Source organism: Pocillopora verrucosa, chromosome 6, assembly GCF_036669915.1.
Source record: "Pocillopora verrucosa isolate sample1 chromosome 6, ASM3666991v2, whole genome shotgun sequence".
NCBI lineage: Eukaryota > Metazoa > Cnidaria > Anthozoa > Scleractinia > Pocilloporidae > Pocillopora > Pocillopora verrucosa.
This window is the reverse complement of record NC_089317.1, coordinates 14,097,221-14,117,191: the sequence shown is the minus strand read 5'-3', so window position 1 is coordinate 14,117,191 and position 19,971 is coordinate 14,097,221. Positions and strand designations below refer to the sequence as shown.

Sequence of the window (19,971 nt, the reverse complement as noted above, 5' to 3'; positions counted from 1 at the left end):
GACTTTTTTGACAGGAATTCTGGATGAATCTCTGTCTCTACAATGCAAGTGTCCATTGATTTTCGACTGTTTACAATGTTTTCCGACAGTCAGTCTCTACACAGTAATTGATCGCTCATTTAAACTATAGTCATGATTCACATCTAACATACCACAGTTACCTAGAATAATTATTTCACAAGAATTTTCGTAATGATTTACCTTAGCTTTCATATCGATAGTTTCTCGATCACAAAGAGATTTCCGTACAGTAGTTTGACAAGCACTTTCTCCTTGTAATTTAGGGTTTTGATTTTCCAAATAGGATTTGTTTATTCCGTAAACGGACTCAATATTCCCACTATAGAAAAGACGATTATGTTTTCTCTTAAAGCTTAAGTGCTCAATATTCCTCCGAAGTGGCTCAATTATCCCACAATGGAGCTCAATATTCCTCCAAAGAGGCTCAATCATCCCACACAACGGGGCATGATATTCCTCCGAAGAGGCTCAGTTATTCCACATCGGGGCTCAATATTCCTCCGAAGAGGCTCAGTTAAGTAAAGATTCAAGTAAGTTTTCCTCATACGAGGCTTATGTACTTCCAAATTATGGAGTATCGGCAGGCAAACGTGCTGTTTATGAAGTATCGGCAGGCGTAAGTATTGGTTATCACGCGTCGTCAAATCACGTTGGAATACCACAAAAATTCGTCGTATCTTTCGACCTGAAAGCTGAATAATACTCACGAAAACTTTCATCTGATCGGTTAGAAACAAAATATGAAAGCTGTGAGAAGCAAATGTTGTAAATAAAATATAAAACCACTCACCTCGATCAATTTCAAACCTCATATCTACTCGCTCCAAAGCTAAGATCGCAGTAACCCCACACTACGACGAGGGGTGAAGCTATATCGAAGGCGTTCGTCGAGGGAAGAGTACACGGTAATTTTGGTCAGCGGGGAAATTATGAAACCTGCGAATATTGCGAAAGCCCGCGAAAGGATGACATCTTAAAACTAAAGGCAATTTTTGATTAAGACAAAAGAATGCGTAATGATGACGGCGACTAATCAATCTTCTTTAAATAAATCAGAGATTGACTTCCTTGAGGAAAATCTTGAAAATTGTTCTCTTCCAAACCGGTACTTCTTAGGTTATTTCGATGGGAAAAGAGACAAGTTCGAGGGTATGCTCGAGCTAGAGGTTTCTTTTTATTAGTTCCACATGCTTTGCAAAGAAGGCCTTGCACTCAAAGGAGTTGAATCACAAGAGGTTTAATTTCGAAAAATGGTAGGCAGTTTCTTTTATTTTTAACTGATTTTTTTGCCTTTATCAATTGGATGTGGGCCTTGTAGAGACTTTGAGTGTTGAAATATTTAAAAGAATTTCATATAAAGGAAAGCCCTTGGAAAACACTCTAAGTGCGTAATCTAGTATACCGAAATACTTTTTCAAATTATGCATTTGCAGCGTCTTCCGTCTTTGAACACGATGGTGAGGTTTAGTGTTAAGTGTTATTTGTCCATATTTTTTAGTGTTTACTGTTAAATTGGCCATTTTTTTAATGTTTACTGTTCTTGAAAAAAAATATTGTTTAGTGTTTGAAAGGAGACCCCAAAGTTTTCTTTAAGGATTTTCAAATTTTATCTGCTCTTTTAAATTCTGCAAGAAAATCACTCGCGAACAGTGAGCCAAAGCTGAAATGCTCTTGTCCTTAGAACCGATAATGCGCCTTACTAGACCCTCAGTACTGGATGTACTTAAGGGGATACGTTTGGTAATCCACACAGTATCGCTTCTGGAAATCCAACCAAAGTAGTGTTTGCAAAAGACCAATTGCACTTTAAATTGGGCCCCAAAGCAAAGTACTGGCGTTAGACTACGATTTCGACTCTCGATAGTCTCGTAGAGCTGCTTTTACACCGACCAGTCGATGTAAATGTTCGGAGGGAAGTATTCAAGGATGCGCGGGACCTATGCTTTACCAATGGCGTAGTCTTCGTTGCAGAGAGAGGCTCATCAGCAATCCGTTTCATTGAATTGAAAGGCGAAGTACTTTTCAAACCCGGACGCCTAAAATCGCGAGCTGATTTGCTCTCGCAGCTTAGTCGTTTCAGATTGTCACTTGAGGGTACAGGTCCAGTTCTACAGAAGCAGTTGACGACACATCTGAGATCTTTAGCTGCACAAGTCGAGAACTGAATAAACAAATTGTCTAGATTAACCCACCTTTAAATGGCTGCAACTAGCGCAGCTGGAGGGTTATATGGTTGTAACCTCGATTCTGTCAATGTTGAGCGACTCTTGCAGAATTCTTCAGATTCTTGTAAGGAAATCAGGAGGCTGTATGGTTATGAAGGCAACATTGTTTTCACCGACAACAAAGATCAAAAGGTTAAGACCTCTAATCCCTTAAGTGCAACAGTCGAGACCTTGTTGGGTACTGGCCATGAAGGAACCGTTGATGGAACTGAAGAAAGCTGCTCATTTACACAATTTCATGCAATCTGTTCCTTATAGAAAATTTTTTTTGTTTCCGATATAGCTGCTGAAACAATCAAACTAGCTTCGGGGCTTACTGGCAAAGTGTCCTTTCTTCGCAACCTCGAATGTCACTATGATAGTTTTGGAATTAGTGCACATACGATCGACGCGGTCCAATTATCTCTTCAAGATGCTGTGTGGAATGTTTCATCTGCAAATGCTTATATTAAAAACATAGTCGCTGAGGTAAGGCAGCACTATAAAATGAAAGAAACGGCAACAATAAATGGCCCTGAAGGAACTGTTTCCAGCAAAACACAGGAGTCATTGGTGCTTCTCGAAAGAGGTATGGAACAGCTACGAGATAACGTTAAGAATGTAAACGAGGACTATCTTGGTGACATTGACCTGCGTATGCTGCTAACAACTCAGGTGGAAAACCTTCATGCAGTCTCCCACTTCAAAAACGAGACTTTCACCGCTCCTCAGTATGCTCAAGACTTTGGAACAATTTCAAAGGAATCTCTAAAGAGAACAACGAAGTGGGGTGCGAAGTACTTCACACTTGAGAAGTCTTATTATCCAGTGCCTAAATCCAGTGTGGAGTTACGGGACGTAGATTTGATGAAACCTCCTTCAGCTGATAACGTTTACCCCAACATTGAGGCAGCCATGAAGGAATTGGTTGACAGGTATCGACCTGTCAAGGACGGTAAGAAGCGAATCAATAAAAGACAAAGCGGGAGCCCTGCCGCCAGCTGTATATTCCATTACGCCATCGTGTACTAGAGTAACATTCCAAGAGGATGTTTAAGATGATGCAGGGACAGACAATGAAGAACGAGTCGACCAGGATACAAATATTCCACGAGCTACAAACGAAGTACCGAGAATCACCTTTGTTGACGAAAGCATGCTCGGAGTTGTCGCAGTTGGTGACGTGACAGACCTCCCCGAGAAACAGGATGAATTCGACACCGACTCGAAGAGCGATGCGGATAATGATCCAGACATAACGTTCAGCATATTTGGTCGCACCACCCGCGTTCATTTCCGCCTTGATCTCTAGAAACAGTTGGGACAATCGCGACTATTCAGGTATGGAATATAATCAAATGTTTTTGGCCAGGATGGAGTGACATGTCTGTCATTTTTGTCGACCATTATACATTGTGAGCACTGTAGCCGATCTTATCGGTAAAAGAATATTCTGTTATTGCATTCATTACTAGTCAAATTTAAACACTCATATATGTTAACTCTTATTTTCCTTGTAATTTTCGTATTTATCTCTTTTTGTTTACAGTGCAGATACACCAACTGGGACCATCTCACAAAGTCAACTAATCATACTGAGGTATTCATACAACGGATGGCAGTCCGTAAATTTGCTTAATTTTATTGTTTATTTCGATGTTCTATCCCATTGGCTGTTTGATTTGAATATCGTAATCTGATTTGTTACTAATATATTCTCTTCAAGTGGTCACGGTTGGTGAATCCTCGCTGTAAAAGCGCTTTAAGAATAGAATTGTTATGAGTTATACAAGCCAAATCTGCGGTAGTCTTCAAATATCGTCGGTCATAAGTCTGTGGACATCTTTGGCAGTCTCAGTGGACATCTTCGGCAGTCTTTGGACATCTTCAGCAGTGTTCGGACATCTTCGGCAGCCTTCAGACATCTTCGACAGCTTTCGGAAATCTTCGGCAGCTTTCGGATATCTTCCTCACTCTTCAGAAGCAATAATCCCGAATTGTTGGAAAATGGCCAAAAAAACTTCTTTGAGATTGATATTGATTTTTGATTTGATTTGATTTGAGATTGATATTTCTGATTCTTTTTGTCCTATATGTCACCATCAAAGTTTTGTTTACCCCGTACCGACATTTTCATGCATCACGTTTTCGTAGATGCATGTGGTTATTTGCATGTGTTTTTCGTTTTATCTAGATAAATCATTTTATCTCGTTTTGACCACTTTGTCCAATTTGTCCAATATCGCCAATTTAGCAAGTTTGTGCGTTTTGCCAACTTTAACCATATGATCTAGTTTGACCAATCAAACTATTTGAACTAATTGAGCTTGTTTGTGCATTTGTTTATTTGAACCATTCTCACAAGTTTGACTATTTTAATGACTAATTGAAACCAATTTAGCTATTTTGTGTGTGCCCAGTTGAACCATTTCAGTTAGTTTGTGCGTTTTGTCCATTTAAAGCACTTAAAGCGCTTGAGCACTTCAGCCAGTTTTACCATTTTAACCAGTTGAACCATTTCAGTTAGTTTAACCATTTTACCCAATCGAGCCAATTCAGCTAGCTTTTGCAAGTTATCCAGTTGAATCATTTCATCTTGCTTGACCATTTTATACAGTTCAACGAATTTCGCTTGTTTCTGCATTTTGTTGGTTTAAACAATATTAGCTAATTTGACTACCGTAAAATTCTGAAAATAAGCCCCTCCATGTATAAGCCCACCCCCAAGTCTAAAACGCAAAAAATACGTCCTATAATAAGCCCCTCCGAATATAAGCCCACAGGGGCTTTTATTTGGAAATTATCCTCAATTATACAAACCAAAGCAAACTACACATAATCACCATTATCAGGAAGCCTTTTTAATTCATAAAGAATGATCCCGTGCACTAAAGCAATGCGGTCAACAAGTGTTGAAGTTTATTGTCTTTTACGCAGTTCGCTCTTCACTCGCCCTTCGGTCTGTGTTCCTACCACCCTGAACCCAAACTCCCTCTGGTACTCCTCGAGCGATATGAGCTTTCATAGTTATCATGAACTTTGAGCCTGAACTAAGTTTCTGGTTTTACTGAACTTGGCATTTTCAGTGTGATTAAATCGTTACGAGTTTCTAGCCAAAACCCTAATATTATATTAATAATATAATATAATATTATTATAATAATAAACCCTAATAATATTACCAGTTGCACAATCAAAAATTTTGGCACAAATCTACCTCCGATTATAAGCCTAGCTAATTTGAAACGCAAATTTCCCTCCTGTAATAAGCCCCTTCTGTAATAAGCCCCTTAAAAAATAAGCCCCGGGGCTTATTTTCGGAATTTTACGGTATCTTAACCACTTGAGCCAATTCAGCTAGTTTTTTGGTTATGTCGGTTTGATTTATTTCATGTAGTAGAACCTTAATTATTAAACACGAACCATTTCAGTTCGTTTGACCAATAAGCTAGTTTACGCGTTTTGTCGGTTTGAGCCATTTCAACTAGTTTGACCTTTGTAAACCGTTGAATCAGATCAGCTTGTTTGACCATTTTGACCAGTTTAACCTATTGAGCTAGTTTCTGCGTTTCGTTTTTGTATCCTCTAAGTATGCATTCTCAGTACCCATTTCGACCAGGAATTTTATAATCCGAAATGATATCTTCCAGTGAAGCGCTGCGCAACTTCAGTAGAAGCTGTTAGGTGTCACTGAATATTGTTTCGATTTTTTTATATTTTTAAAAGAAACCTAAAAATTGGCACGAGTTGTGTTGGAGTACTTTACCTCGTTTCTGCTTTACTGCTAAGAGCTATCACATGATTGTCAAAAGAACCAAAATATTAGAATTTTCTGGTTCGCAGGTATTTATAATGAAAAGCATGTTAAAAAAACGCGTTCACTCGAATAGTGCATTCCCAACATTAGCCGCCTAAAGAGTTGGAGAGCAACGTCCTCGAACGGTACAATTCATGAAACAACAGATACTAGTAACTGGACCATGATTCGACTCATTCCTATCATTTGCTCGCTCAAGCTTAGAAAAAGAAGACATAATCACTATGATACGCGTAAACAAGTGTCTTGTTTATGGAACCCATTGAAGTGAATGGAGAGAATGTTGAGGCAACTATTTGGTATGAGTGAAGCTAATTTCTCAGAATTTGAACAATTTCGGGTCCCGGACAGTTCGGCGAAATTCTCGTTTTGAAACTTCTAGTTTACCACACGGAATAAGAATGAGATTACATCATCTTCTCCGAGACACTGCACTCCCATACCCATTTTCCCCCCAAAGGTAACGTCCACTCCTACTTATTTAGAATAGTTATTGTCCGTCAACCAGTATCTCTTTCTGTTTGAAAACGTATCTTTTCGGGAAAAGGGATAAGCCTCGGACCATGTTAAAATTCTCGGCATTATCTTCCTGTCAAATCAATATTTCATAAAAATGTTTAGTTCCTAGTTCTTTTATAATGCAGAACCTCAGGGGTCTTTTCTGGACGACTGTTAAGTCGTGTAACCGGATTCGGTTTTTCGAGGTCAGCGTTAAAAAAATGGCCATTTCGACGAAGTCTTATTTATCAGATAACTAGCTTCAATATGTTACCTTAGAGAACGTGATAAGGTCGAGATGTTTTATACACAAATCTTTCTTATCCCACGAGAGGTAATATAGTGTGGTGTCAGCCTCGAACACTTTCTGTTTCCGTCCCGGAGAGTACGGAGAAACTTCGATTAGGACAGTTACCACTCACACTCACCACGGCATGTTTATTTGCTTCCTACGTAAGTACTTTAGTACTCGATACGGACAACTCATTACGGCGTGTTCTTCATTTGTTTAGTTCCTTAGTACGTTAGTACCTTGGTACTCGGTAGAGACACTCAACACGGCATGTTTATTTGCTTAGTACGTTAGTACTGTAGTACTCGGTACGGACAACTCATCACGGCTTGTTCTTCATTTGTTTAGTGCCTTAGTACGTTAGTACCTTAGTACTCGGTACAGACACTTACCACGGCATGTTTATTTGCTTAGTACGTTAGTGCCTTAGTACTCAGTACGGACAGCTCATCACGGCGTGTTCTTCATTTGTTTAGTGCCTTAGTACGTTAATACCGTAGTACTCAGTACGGCTTGTTCTTCATTTGTTTGGTGCGCAAGTAGGTTAGTATCTTAGTACTCGTTACAGACACTCACCACGGCATGTTTATTCGCTTAGTACGTTAGTACTTTAGTACTCGGTATGGACAACTCATCACGGCGTGTTCTTCATTTGTTTAGTGCCTTAGTACCGTAATACTCGGTACAGACATTCACTACGGCATGTTTATTTCTTAGTACGTTAGTACCTTAGTACTCGGTTCGGCCTGTTCTTCATTTGTTTGGTGCGCTAGTACGTTAGTACTGTATTTCTCGGTACGGACAACTCATCACGGCTTGTTCTTCATTTGTTTAGTGCCATAGTACGTTAGTACCGTAGTACTCAGTACGGACGACTTATCATGGCTTGTTGTTGTTTAGTGCGCGTGTACGTTAGTACCTTAGTACTTGGTAGGGACGACTCATCTTATCAACTTACCTTCTTCTTAACTGATTATTTCATTGATGAATAATTCCTCAGCACAGATGTAGACAAACAGATAAAAGAAATATAAATTTTTCGGGCTTATAATAGGCAAGAACAATGCAAGAATAAAAAAACAGGATTAATAAGTCTGATCAAATCAGCTTAATTTTTATAGTACCTTAATCATCTGTAATAAGCAAAAAAACTAGAAAAAGGATTCCTATTTTGGGCATTCAACTGTTTTCTAAATGGAGGAGCTGGTGTTGGTAAATCACATGTTACCAAAGCTTTGTTTAAGGCTGCATTAAAATACTATAACACCTATAATATCAAGAGCAACACAATACATAGTGCTCTTGTCAATCTCTACAAGACTATAAATCACTATGAGGTGTAAAACTCGTGTACATATCAGATATCAGTGGTAGGAAATACAATGTTTAATGTTCAAATCAACAATAGACTTAAAGATATTAAAGGCAGTAAAGATGACTTTGGATTTGTCAGTATAATTGCCATTGGTGATTTATTTTAACTTCAGCCTCTTATGGATGGGTATATATTTAAAGATATAGACAACTCAGAATACAGCATTCTTGCTTCAAACCTTTGGCAAAAGCATTTCAAAATGTTTGAACTCCATGATATTATGAGACAAAGAGAAAGCAAAGTATCTGCTGAAATCTTGAACAGATTAAGAGAAGGCATCCATACCAATGATGCACATTGTGAAACTCAAAGAAAGAATATTTGACGGAAACAGTGAACATAACTCACTAATAGATATTCCTCATTTTTTCATACAAAACATAAAGGTCAATGATTTCAATGAAAAGGTGCACCAAGCAGCAACAGGTAAACAGTATACTATTAAATCACATGATAGTGGAATACGAACAATCTCTGCAGAGCTTAGAAATTGTCTCTAAGCTTCATTTAGCTGAAGGTGAAAGAAAAGAATTAGCTATGAACGTAAGAACTGAAGATGGCGCGACAAATGGTGCTGGTAATGTAGTTAAAAAGGTACAATTACATGAGAAAGACAAACCATCTGGTATAAAATGGGTACGGTTTGATCATGCTGATGTAGGAGAGAAAACTAGACATCACAGTAAGCACTTATACATAAAGGGTATACAATCTTCATGGTCACATATCAAACCAATTACCGTAGAATTTGCTGTAGGTAGGAATAGAACAGCTCAGGTTGTAAGGAAGAAATTCTCTTTGAGGCCTGCTGCTGCTAAAACCATTCACAGGTCACAAGATCATACTGAGAGTAGAATAGTTGTTAACTTTAATACTACAAGGGCAATACCTCACATAGATTATGTAGGTCTTATTAGAGTTACAACCATGGAGGGATTACCTATAACTAATCTTTTGAAAATAAAATGGCTGTCAGTCCTGATGCACAGACTGATATGAAACGGTGAAGAAATTCAGGTCAGCTTAATCTATCAGTATTACCGTATTTCTTTACCTATAGGCCGAGCGATTTTTTCAGTATTTCACGCAAAGTTTGGGAGATTTTTTTTACAAGAAACAGGTTTCGGCTTATAGCCGAGGGTTTGAGATTCTGAAACAAATTTAATGTTGATTCGAAATGACCGTAAATTTCATGACTGCAGCGCTATTTACGTGACATGTTTTAAAATTGTCATGACAACAACGTATTTCTGACCACCAATCAGATTCTTTGTTTCCTATGCATCGAAAGACGATCTCACTCAATTTGGCAAAACTCTTCTCATTTCACATTACAAATGAAATATTTGGTCTCTCTGCTATGAAAACCACTCCATCACTTGCTCGTCTAGTTCGGAACACTTGGGAATGAAACCACGTTTTTCAGACATCTTAAACTTGCTAGAAAGAATAGTTGCCTGGTCTCTTCCCCATCTTCGCACCATCGACTCACTAAGTCCATAATCTCGAGCGATTTCCGAGTTGTTTTCTACAGCTTCAGCTTCCGCAATAACTTTAATCTTGAAAGCCATAGTATACGAAGAGCTGCGTGCTTTTGGCACGATAAGAAAAATAACAGCGACGAAAGATATACTAGATTGAAACGTTTGTCAGGTTACAGTAACTGAAAGTATTGTTGCGTCTCTGCAGTCGCGTAGTAGTATTTACATCTTCACTAATTCGCTTTTTCCTTCTTTGGTTATTTTAATTCATAAGCTTTTGTGTTCATTGAGCTATTTCCCAATGTTTTCCGTGAGGATCGCTCACTCAAAAGGCCGGTTACAACCAAGAATTTTGCTCTCGGCTTCTAATAATAAGAACTTTATTTACCCTACAAAATGGATCAGCTAGTACTGAAATAAAAGCTGGTATTAACCCGTGTAGCTATAATAAAATACTCTATAACTTCTATCTTTATGAATAAAATATCGACTACTGGAAAAAAATCAACTATAAAACCAAGTTAGCGAGCAACGATGCGATTTAAGATCTAAATCTCTAAAATAACCAAATAGCTCGGTCTTAAACCTCTTCAAAGAGGTTATATCTCTAATGCATTTGGGAAAACTATTCCGATCTGCTGCTGCAGAATACTGAAAAGTTGTTGGGCCAGTTTTCCTTTTCGACCTTAGGAAAATGCAATAAAGTCTTATCACGTAAATTTCTATCATGCATACGAGATCTACATATAAGATAATCCACCAGCTGATCAGGGCAACTAATATTATGTATAATCTTAAAAGACAACATGGCACGCAAAAAGCGCCTACGATTTCCTTAAGTAAGAAGACCTAACTTACATCGCATTTCTTGTGAACAAGTTTTCCTATTGGTATTCGATATTGAACGCATGGCCTGATTTTGCAATCGTTCAATCTTTAAAGATACTGTTTTAGAACAATCTAACCACGTCATTGACCCATAATCCATGCTAGGCAAAATGGTTGGCTTATAAATTAACAATAAAATATCTTGAGATAAAAAGCTAGAAATTCTATTTAGCATTCTTAGCTTTGGATATGCTCTCTGGCAGATATATTTCATGTGATAATCCCAAGATAGATTTCTATCTTATAACCGATGGTTTTGCTTTTTCTTTTGGACAACACGAATCTGTTGGAAGGTCTCTAACTTTTAGGGTCTCGGCTTATGGCCGAGATCGGCTTATAGGTGAAGAAATACGGTACCTTTTTATACTGCAAGTTCAATTCCTCTAAAAATGTGTTATCTTGATGCAAGGTCATTACACAAACATAAAGATATACGTAAAGATCTCAACTACTCAAGCACTGATATGAGCATTTTTTCAGAAATAAGATTCACTAATTCAGGTGACGATAGCATGTATACCATAGATGGATATAATTTGTTTAGAAATGATGGTCAGTCTAATAAGACTACAAGTCCTTTTGCAGGTACAGCTGTCTACAGCAGGATCCAATTCATTCCCGGTAATCCTTATTGTTTTAATAGGAATGGTGTTGAAATGACTGTAATGAAATGCATGTATCTTCCTCATGTCACCATTATTGATGTATATCGATCACCTAAAGTGCCAACAATACAGTTGTGTATCACATTAAGACAAGTACTTTCACATACAACTACACAGTACAATGTTTGCATTGGAGATTTTAATCTAAACCTCTAGGGGATCCGGTTGCTTGCGACCCCGGGAAACTTTTAAATCTTACAAGTCTCCCAGAAGCGCATTTTCTTGCGATTTGGTAAAGAAATCTTCCTGGAATGGCGCATGCTTAATCTAATTACTCAGGCTTTCCGTAGGAAACGCCCGAGGTATAAATTCGGCTTCGTTTTTTTTTTTTTTGAACCTTAAAGCGCATGGGTTAAAGCAATGGCTGCCTTCGTAGACAATTCCTTGCTTGATGTACGCGAAAGAAATTGGATGGTTATTACGCCAGTCACACACCGGTAGACCGGTGTGGGAACGGGTCGGTCCGCGAACGTTACGAGAGATCAATTTACGAGAGATCCTTTACGAGTGAACCTAATTTATTGAGAAATATCAAGCGAAACCTGCTATATCAAACGAGTTATCTCATATTATGTTTACATGTAAACACAACCGTGTATTTAGACGTGATCGAGAACCCAGTAGAATACCAGAAGCTACTCTGAAACGTCTCAGAAGAAAGGGCAGAAAATTGAAGGAATTTGTTTATGAGCGTATTCGCCCAAGCATACCGAAGTCCTGTTGGCTACGTCGTTATGTGAAGGTTAGAAGAGTTACAAAGAATGATTTTAAGCTTACGAAGAGGGTAAGATTAAATAAAGTTACAAAACATGTTAAGAAGTATTTGTTGAATTGTTCTGTAAGGGTATATCAAAGGATAATTAAATTGAAGTATAGAGCAAGTAGGTACTTATTAATGTTTTCTTGTAATAGACCCATGTGCCTTTATAAGAGTCAGACACACGCATCAAGCTATTGTAAATTCCAACTGAGTTCAGATATAGAGAAAAACCCTGATCCTTATCCAATGTACATTGACCCCAGCAAAACAATAGTGGTACCATATAGCCAAGCCAATGAATTGGTATTTGGACAGAATTCAGGACAAAAATGTGTTACAATGAGTTTATGCTCTTTGATTTACAATAACAAACAAGGAATCAATTCTGCTAATGATCTTGTGTCAATAATGAATATTGGAATTCAGTTGTATTCATGTTTGTCTCAGTTAACCAGACAATCATTTTTAATGCAGACAGAATTACCCACACTTTTAAATGTGTTCAAGACTGACTATGAACTTCAATACAGTGAGAGCTACACTAGTACTATTCATCAAGATGCTACAATAGAAGGATATCAGTACTGTACCTCCTTAGATAGAAAATTTAAACAATTTTGTCTTGACAATAGGATGTACTGCAGTCGCTATCTATTGTAAAGGTAATGTGGGCTTGAATATATTCGATTCTCATGCAAGGGATATTTATGATAAAGGCCATCCTCAAGGTACATGTGTGCTGCTTGAAGTATCATCACTGAATAGCTTAGTACATTATTTTCAGAGTATACATAACAATGATATATTTGAATTGAACCAGAAAGTTCAATGTGAGTTATGCTTTGGATGTTTATTCACTCTGCTACTCTGTAATTAAATCATGTAGTTATTGGGAATTCAAACACCTTATCTGATGTTATTCAGTATGGCAAAAAATTATCCGAAATTCATCTTTGAACAAGTATTTACGGTTAGATGATTTGCCAAAAACTGTTGATGTTTGTGGAAGTGAAGTAAGTTTAGATCTTAAAAGTGATTACAGTGAAGGAATATTGTCCAATTCAGTTGACAGCAAATCACTTCTCGAAATTCTTGTAAGAAATAATGGTGAATGCACAGGGTTTTTGATGTGGTTTTCAGTTTTCTGTATGACATGTATTTTTAAACCCACAAAAAAGTCAAAATATGTCTATTCCCTCTTGCTATTTAATGAAAGTCAACAGCCTCTAATTGAATATACTAAAACTGTAAATAGCACTGCTTCTCTTGTTGTGGCCATCAGCAATATTAAAAAATTGCATAATGCTGGAGGATATTACAAAATTCAGTTTATAACATGTTCAGCTAAAGCTGTTGTGAGAGCTGAAAGGAAAAAGATAATGAAAAATAAAAGACAAAAACAAAATTACAAAGCAATGGAACCGTCAAAAAAGAAAATGTTGATAGAAAAAAACAAGCAAGAGATACTGAAAATAAACTTGAATTACAAAAGAAACGAGCAAAACAATATGAAACAATGTATTCAGCAAAGAAACAACACTTATTAAACAAACAAGCAGAAAAATACAAAACTATGGATTCAGCAAAGAAACAAGACCTGTTAAACAAACGAGCAGAAAAATGCAAAACTATGGATGCAGCAAAGAAACAAGACCTGTTAAACAAACAAGCAGAAAAATACAAAACTATGGATGCAGCAAAGAAAGAAGAATTACTTCAGAAACAGAAACACAAATACTGTGGTAATGAAAGTAAAAGTGTGGATTCATGCATTGATACATTTAAAAAGAAAATTAAGGAAGGTCCATATTATATATGTTGTGTGTGCACTAGGATGCTCTATAAGAAATCTGTATTGCAATTGATCTCAAATAGGTACCCTTCTCAGCATCTTTTTAAGTGCAAATATCATTTGATGGAAAAATTTATATCTGTAACACATGTCACTCAAAAGCTATTCAAGGAAAGGTTCCATGTTGGTCAACTGTAAACAATTTATGTGTTTATGATGTACCAACTGAACTTGAAAGTCTTAAAAAACTAGAGCACAGCAGATTGTATTTAAAAAAATAGTACTGATGCCCAAGGGACAACAAAGAAAGTTTAAAGGAGCAATCTGTTATGTACCAGTTGATTATGATCAAACATGTAACATATTGCCTCTTCCCCCTGAAAGATCTGGTATTATTCTTTTGAAATTGAAAAGAAAAATTCAGTTTAGAGGTCATGTTTATTTTGAAGCATTTAGACCAGAATTCGTAATGACAGCATTAAATAGGTTAAAAGCCTATAATATCCTTTACAAAGATATACAGATTGATTGCACAAATATTAGCACAGAATTGACAAGTATAATGAATGATGAAGAGATTGATCACACAAACTCATTACCAATAAACTCTCCCCAAAACAATTTAGAAAAAAAATACATATGAAAATGCAGTAAATAGTGCAAATTCTGATAATTCTGTAAATGTAGGAGTAAATAGTCTTGCAAACAATACTTCTAGTAACAACATGGAAGTCCAAAATGAAGAAGTGGAAGAACCTTTAAATGAGCATAGGTCACCTGCCATTGAGACATGTCTACAGTCAGTCATTCCAGATTACCCTATAGTTACTGAGGAACATAACTTCAATAACTCTACAGGTAGAGAAATTTACAATATAGCCCCTGGAGAAAACAAACAACCAGTGTCTTTAATGACTGATAAACATTGTGAAGAACTTGCATTCCCAGTATTATTTCCTAATGGTAAATTTGGTTTCACTGCTGAAAGAGATGTTAAATTATCTCCAGTAAAATACTTTAATGCCAGACTGTTGCATTATGGTGGGTGGTTTGGTACAAATCCAGAGTACCTTTTCTTTGCACAGTTCATTATTGAGCAGAAAAAAGTATCTGACAGCATAAATATTGCTCTGAAGAAGGTTTATGGTCACAGTGTTACAGCATCACGAGTCAGGTCAAATCTCATTTCTCAAGATCAAGCCTACTTATTTCTGAGACAAATTCCAGGCTCTCCTCCATACTGGCAAAAATTAATGTACAAAGCAGTAGCAATGGTAAAACAACTTGGTATACTGACATGGTTCATGACACTTTTATGTGCTGATATAAGATGGCCTGAATTATTTCAGATTATTGCTCGAACTAATGGCAATAATGAGGAGGTCGAAGCTTTATCATATGATGAGAGATGCAGGCTTTTGAATCTCAATCCAGTTATAGTAGCTAAACACTTCCAGTACAGAGTAGAAACATTCTTTACTGAAATTTTACTAGCTAATGCAAATCCAATTGGCAAAATAGTATATTATGCTCTCCGTATAGAATTTCAAATGAGAGGTTCTCCCCATTTACATGCACTGATATGGACAGATGACTGCCCTAAATTAACCCATGAAACTAAGCAAGAGTATATAGACTATGTGCAAGCATACTTAGCTGACAGAGACACTGATCCTGAACTCTATGAATTGGTCAAGAAATATCAAACACATAGCCATAGCAAAACATGTAGGAAATATAAAAACATTGCATGTAGATTCAATTTTGGTCAGTTCTTTACAGAAAGTACAGTTGTTGCTGAACCTTTACCTGAAGATATGGATGAAGACATAAAAATAGCTACATTGACAAGAAGGAAAGAAATTCTTTGTCTGATAAAACAGAAAATAGATGAAGTTCTTAATCCCAGTAAGCCAGAATACAACCCTTCTTTAACCCAAGAGGATATATTTCAAGATCTTGATATTACTAAAGAACAATATGGGTGGGCTTTGTCAATATCTCCTGACTCCGACTACGACCTCCATCTCAAGAGATCACTCGACAGTTGTTTTACCAACTACTTCATTGCTGGTGTAAAAGGATTTGCTGTGAATGTAGACTTACAACCAGTATTCAACCATTACAAGTGCTTAACATATATATGTTCATATTTTACTACAGATGAGACTGAATGCTCTCAAGCTATTATAAATGCTGCAAAAGAAGCAAAAGAATCAAATTTAAACATCAAAGATGGACCAAGAAAAATTGGTGCTGCATTCCTTTCTACTAGAGAAGTAAGCTCACAAAAATGTATGATGATTTTAGATTTATGAAATTCATATTATAAAAAGTGTTCTGCGAATTGATGTCAGAGATAAAAAAATTTGAGAATAGCTCGGGTCTGCACTCTTTTATGTCTTTAGTTTTTGATCAGCGCCGGTGAAAACTAAGACAAGAAAGTCATCTGCGAAAGAAAATAACAATCAACTTGATTTCGGCACGGCTTTCTAAATCTATTAATTTGATTCAGTCTTGAACGACTTTATTCGTTAAAAAAATTAAATTAAACTAAAACAAAATAAAACAGGAGCGAAGTCTGATTCCTCGCCCAGGTAAAAATATAAGGTGGGATCCTGCCAATCCCACCTGGGATCCCATGTGTGTCCCAGGTGGGATCCCACCTTTTTCAGGTGGGATCCCAGGTGGGATTATGGAACATCCCGCATGGGATCCCGGGTGGGATTATGGAACATCCCGCATGGGATCCCACCTGGGATTATGGAACATCCCGCATGGGATCCCACCTGGGATTATGGAACATCCCGCATGGGATCCCACCTGGGATTATGGAACATCCCCCATGGGATCCCACCTGGGATTATGGAACATCCCACATGGGATCCCACCTGGGATTATGGAACATTCCGCATGGGATCCCACATAGGATCCCACCAATTGAAGTTGGGATCCCGCCTTAAATTCCTAATAGCATCCCACCTGGGAAAGCACATCCCGGGCAGGATTAAACCTAGAATCCCACCAATCCCTCTTAGGATCCTGCGTCAAATTTCAGATAGTTTCCCACCTGGGAAATCATATCCCAGGCGGGATTGCATCTGGGATCCTGCCAATCCCAGTTTAGACCCTGCATAAAATTACAGATGGCTTCCCACTTTCAGAAAAATCCTTTGAGGGATCCTGTTTATCACTGGAGACCACAGATTTATGAAATGTACTAGATAGGATATCTTAAAATTAAGAGGACAAAATTTTCTAGGTGAGCTATAGACCCCATCAATCCACTGAGGGTCCAAAACTTTCCAACTAACTATAGAACATACTGACACCTCCAATGGGATCCCATTGTCTTACCAAGCTGTTGATCATAAATGATTCAAACAGTACATGAATACACAGACTATATGTGATAAAGATCTCATAATTTATTTGCAATGAACCAGCATGTGTTTGACTTGTTTCATTAACAAATTTCTTAACCGAACATTCTTAAAGAATAACAGCACAACTCAGCATATTACTTTTTCTTCATCATTTAAGCAGACCATCTACAGTGTAATAAGGCTCAACGTTTAAAAAAATTGGCTGTTGTGTATCAAAGAATAAAAGAAAGACAAAACCTCAATAATTCATGTTATCAAAATTTTGACAAAGGTACTGAAGTCTGCTCTCTCTTCAGTCGAATTTTTCAAAGCAAAGCAAGGTCAGAATGTTCCCAAATGTGACTAAAGTAATCTTGAAACCTTACTCATAGATTTATTTCATTGTAAAGTGTAAGCTTAGGAAACTGCAGTATGCAAGCGACCAATTCGATTCTCAGAATTATTTGAGTTTCAGTTGCGCTGAGTGTTAGGTAAGATTAATTCAAGCCGTTATTTCTATTCTTTGATAAGATTTTGATCACGTAACGAATATGGCAATTTGTACTCACCACAAACTTCTAAAAATCCTAGCTTTAAATGGCCACTCGATCGTTGTTTGAACCAGTCGATATGTCAACTGTTAATTGTCCCTTCTTTTAAGTTCACGGCGCCAACGACTTTCTTTTCATTTAAAACACTCACGCTGTTCTCGTTTTCCCATTAAACCACAATAAAACCAATCTTTAGAAGTGTTATATTAGGCAAAACAGTTGGGAAAAGAAACAACTTGAAGCAAGAGCGGTTAACCGATGAAAAGAACATTCAAAGATGAGCGCCAAATGGAGTTTTCTTTGTTTCCGATTACGGCCATGATCACGTGGACCTTTTAGCAAAGAGAATCCGCTGGCTTGACCCATTGCAGTCTCAAGGGAAGCGCGCAACATTATTCTGTCTCTTCTGATCGGTTCTCCTCTCTTAGATGGTGGATACCTTGGATTCATGTTTTGATGATGACATAAATAATGATGTGAATTCACTCTATGTAGAAATAATCGACAAGAATCAAACAAGAATGCACGATTTGTGGCCGAAAGTTTTCGAGGAAAGAAAGACTCGAAACCCACTTGAGTTATGTTCACGGCGAAGGTGAGAAACAACACAAGCCAATAACATTAGGAAGTATAAGAGATACCTAGATGATCCCAGTGTACCAGTACCCAAATCAACAAGGCTTGACCACAACAAGCGTTCAGCAACACGTTTCAACACAGTTAGCCATCTCGATTCCTCAGTCGGTCTTTCCACTGAACTAGCAGTGGTGCCAACAGAGTCAAGTGCGTCTCATAACGGAGAAAACATTTGCACGAGAGACAGAAGCAACTACATGCGATTACAGAGGTGCATTGGAATTCTCGTCTGCAAATGGTTATGCACAGTCCGAAGCGTTACCGAGCTTGGAAAGGGGTGGAGAGAACGAAGATACAAGGTTGTCATTTTATACTACAAGTACAATTTTATACCAGACCTACAAGGTATAGAAAAATTTTGATGATCTCTGACACAGAGAAGAACAACAAGTAAACTTTAGAGCTGTTATTATTGAACTGTGACTTGTACTTTTCATTTGTATGTAAAGAAGGAATTGTATTTTGCACCAAAAATATAAAGAAGTAATATTTTTTAGGAGGTCCAGTGATTGGGACATTTAAGAAATTAAGTTATGAAAAGAAACTCGGTTTGTACTTCTCACTACTAACAAGTCTTGTTTTAAAAATATTTTCAGATCAGAGTTTCAAATAAAGCAAATTGAAGAAGTCATTTAAAAGGTGTATTTTCTCAAAGGGAACAGTGACCACCTCTGTCTTGTCCGCATGCCAAATATTTGCGGAGTGTGTGGATGATCCATAAGTATTGGAACTCTCACAAAAACGTTTTGTAAGAATAAAAACAGCAAAACAATATTTTCGTAGCTGGGATAAAGAATCCCAGGTGGGATATGTAAATCCCGACCAGGATCCCGGGTAGAATGCATAAGTCCCACCTAGGATCCCGGGTGGGATGTAGGAATCCCGCATTAAATGCGGGATCCCAGGTGGGATCAAATTTTCATCCCAGGTGGGAAAGGTGGGATCCCACCACCTAAGGCGGGGTCCCGCCATTCCCACCTGGGATCCTGGGTGGGATTGCCGGGATCCCGCCTATATCCCGCCTGACATTTTACCTGGGATCAGTCTAACCGTTTCGTTGGTGACTAGTTTGAGTGCATTTCATTCGTTCGTGGTTAAACGGGAACTCATTGTAAACAACTCCATCGTTGGGTCGCTTGATCTCTACATGTTTTCGCCATAACTCCCGATAACTCCGTTCAAAATGCATTGCAATTCTAAGAAGGTAGTGCTTAAAAGAGGTGTACTGTCATGATTGAGAAGAATATTCAGTAAACAAGGGAAAAAACGGCGACGATTTCAATTCCAAATAATACTTTACAAAATTATGAAGAAAAACGAGTAGTGCTGAAATCTAGAAGCACGAAACGAAATGACAGCGATACAAATCAAAGAAAAAAATATTTAGTGGACTTCAAAATTTGATAGATGAATCTGCAGACTAGAGACTTAACTGGAATGGAATAATCTCAAAGTTTAATCGCACATATCCTCGGTTTGTGCTTGCGACACTCTCAAAGAGGATAATTTCGTTGTCCTTCAAGTGGTCTATGAAACCGAAAATTCAAAGCTGATAATGATCCTAAAAAGCCAAGGTTAGGATATTCAAGAACAAACGTGGACGGTTCGTTGAAATGACTGCTTTTC

General features: G+C 37.6%; 1 protein-coding gene across 1 annotated transcript; it reads left to right on the top strand.

Annotated features, from left to right (window-relative positions):
- Positions 1-2,732: 2,732 nt before the first annotated feature.
- On the top strand, positions 2,733-3,257 carry LOC131793506 (uncharacterized). The gene has a single exon (XM_059110922.2). It carries the CDS (start codon positions 2,733-2,735, stop codon positions 3,255-3,257), a length of 525 nt encoding a protein of 174 aa, XP_058966905.2.
- Positions 3,258-19,971: the final 16,714 nt, after the last annotated feature.

Coding starts and splice junctions, on each gene's coding strand:
- LOC131793506 (XM_059110922.2), top strand. CDS start 2,733: ATGAAAGAAACGGCAACAATAAATGGCCCTGAAGGAACTGTTTCCAGC.